Source organism: Henckelia pumila, chromosome 4 (genome assembly GCF_033568475.1).
Source record: "Henckelia pumila isolate YLH828 chromosome 4, ASM3356847v2, whole genome shotgun sequence".
NCBI classification, from domain to species: domain Eukaryota; kingdom Viridiplantae; phylum Streptophyta; class Magnoliopsida; order Lamiales; family Gesneriaceae; genus Henckelia; species Henckelia pumila.
Genome location: NC_133123.1, coordinates 211,259,769 through 211,262,239, shown reverse-complemented (window position 1 = coordinate 211,262,239; position 2,471 = coordinate 211,259,769). Strand labels below are relative to the sequence as shown.

General features: G+C 39.5%; 1 protein-coding gene across 1 annotated transcript; it reads left to right on the top strand.

The window, feature by feature from the left end:
- Window positions 1–469: 469 nt before the first annotated feature.
- LOC140862723 (uncharacterized) lies at window positions 470–910 on the top strand. Its single transcript, XM_073265758.1, has one exon. It carries the CDS (start codon window positions 470–472, stop codon window positions 908–910), a length of 441 nt encoding a protein of 146 aa, XP_073121859.1.
- The last annotated feature ends 1,561 nt before the right edge of the window (window positions 911–2,471 follow it).

Sequence of the window (2,471 nt, the reverse complement as noted above, 5' to 3'; positions counted from 1 at the left end):
ATAGTATATTCAAGGTCTTTATCAAAACAACAATAGTATATCACAATATAACAATATGAAGTAATATAAAGTCATTGCCATAAAAGTGTAAATAATATTAAACAAAAGATTGTTTATACAAAGAGTCAACAAAGCCCATAGCCACACAGTTGGCTCACTGGGCACCCACTCTTACATGCATGTGTTGAGATTTTTTTGCGTGTAGGGAGAATTTTAGTTGGGGGCAAATCTACGTTTGCATTGCTAGATTCGGGAGCTATGCATTCTTTTATCTCCTAGGAGTTTATCAGACGGATAGGTATCACACCTGAGGTTGCTACCATAGAGTATGATGTCACCATGCCATCTGGGCAGATTCTCACTTCCACTAGTGTCATCAGGGGTTTGGAGTTAGATCTATAGGGTCATTCCATCAGGGCTGATCTAGTGGTATTACCGATGACAAATTTTGATTTGATATTGGGCGGGCATGGACTGGCTGACAGTCAATGGAGCTTCGGTTGATTTTTGTCGGAGGACAGTATCAGTGAAACCTCCGGAATGTGAATCATTTATCTTGTTTCCATCCCTGAGCAGCAGCTCTTCGCATGTCATATCATATGTGCGTGCGAGGAAACTTTTACGGGGGTGTTGTCAGGGGTTTCTCGCCAGTGTTGTCACAGCGTCAGAATCGTCTAGCAAAACTTTATCAGAGATAGATGTTGTTTGTGACTTTCCGGATGTCTTTCCGGATGACGTTGCAAGAATTCCACCAGCTAGAGAAGTGGAGTTCAGTAATGAGTTGATGCCTGATACTGTGCCTATCTCTAAGGCACCATACCGACTTTATCCTACCGAGATGAAAGAGCTGAAGAAGCAGATTCAAGATTTATTGGAGAAAAGCTTAATTCGCCCTAGCTTTTCTCCTTGAGGAGCACCGGTGTTATTTGTGAAGAAGAAAGATGGCAGTATGAGACTGTGAATTGACTACCGAGAGCTCAACAGGGTAACAGTGTAGAATAAGTACCCCCTGCCAAGGATAGAGGACTTATTTGATCAGCTGCAGGGAGCTTCGGTATTCTCCATCTCGCGCGCGCGCGGGTAGCCTGGGCAGAAAATGCTCAGCCTAAAAAAAAGATCTTCTCGCACTCACTTCGACATGAATTCCAATCCCAATTCAAATCCATTAATACAACATACAACATGCATAAATCCAATACAAGGTAGTTCTAAAGTTATACAATCTCAACTAGTAGAACATGCTTCAATCTAACTTATTCAAAACAATACAACAACACGAGTTCGAATACAATTTAAGTTCGATTACAAATTTGACTTCCAAAACACCAAGTCTCACTTCTAATCGACTCAAACCTTAGCCATGCTTCCTCTGACTCGGTCCTACCCCACCTGCTGTCAAGCACACATACAAAGATAAGAAAACAGCCGGATAAATCCGGTGAGAATACAATTCCCAGTAAAAGAGACAAAACATGCATATCAATTAATATATCAAAACATGATATATATATATATATATACATACACACACAAGACAAGCAATTCCAAAAGCATGTCTAAACTAAACTCAAATGCATAAAATGCAATGCATGTCTTTAAAAATCTGGGATTATCAAGTCTGGATAATCACAAGGTAAAGGTTCTCTGCTCTTTTCCTCTGTTGGGATCCCGAGTATGAAGTATCACACAAATCACACCGACTCTCCCCAAGAGGTGGATAGTGTATATTTCAATCCTCTAGACTCTGACGCAACTATATAGAGTTAAGTCGGTCATTGCAGTAAATCGCCTGCCAATGCCCCCTACTATAGTTTTTAGAACGTCTAACTCAAAATGAAATAAAATCCATTGGCTCAATATGAATGCAATGCAAATCATAACTCATTCAGGTAAATCAATTAACATGCAAGTATGTGATTTTTCCGGAACACTCGAATCAAGCCAGATTTGAGTCACTCGTTCCATTCCAGTCTAAGTCATCTTATACCTTTCTCAAACGTCGATGCTCCAACCTGAAAACAACAACAATATACTCATTCAAGATTCAATCGAACTTCCTAGTCGATTGATAATAAGAAAATCGATACTATACCGACTTCAATCTTCAAACGATTTAACTCCTGAAACCTCGCAATTCAACGGCCTTCGAATGAATCTGCAAAAGAAGTAATAAAGGCTCGAGATCAATATCGACATCCAAACTCGACCGAAAACGGCTCAATGTCATCCAAACCAAACTATAGCCCAAAACTCACACCGGCGGCATAACGGCTATATTCTGATCAAACCGAAAACACAGACAGCATAATATCAATCCAATAAACTCAAATCAAGCATCAAACAACCATAAAAATCTGATTCCAACAAATCACAAAACTTATTTTTTTGAAAATCACTACAAAAATCATAACAATTCCGAACGACGCTCTATCTCAAAACCGACTGAGGATAAACGATAAGAACTCTGTCAA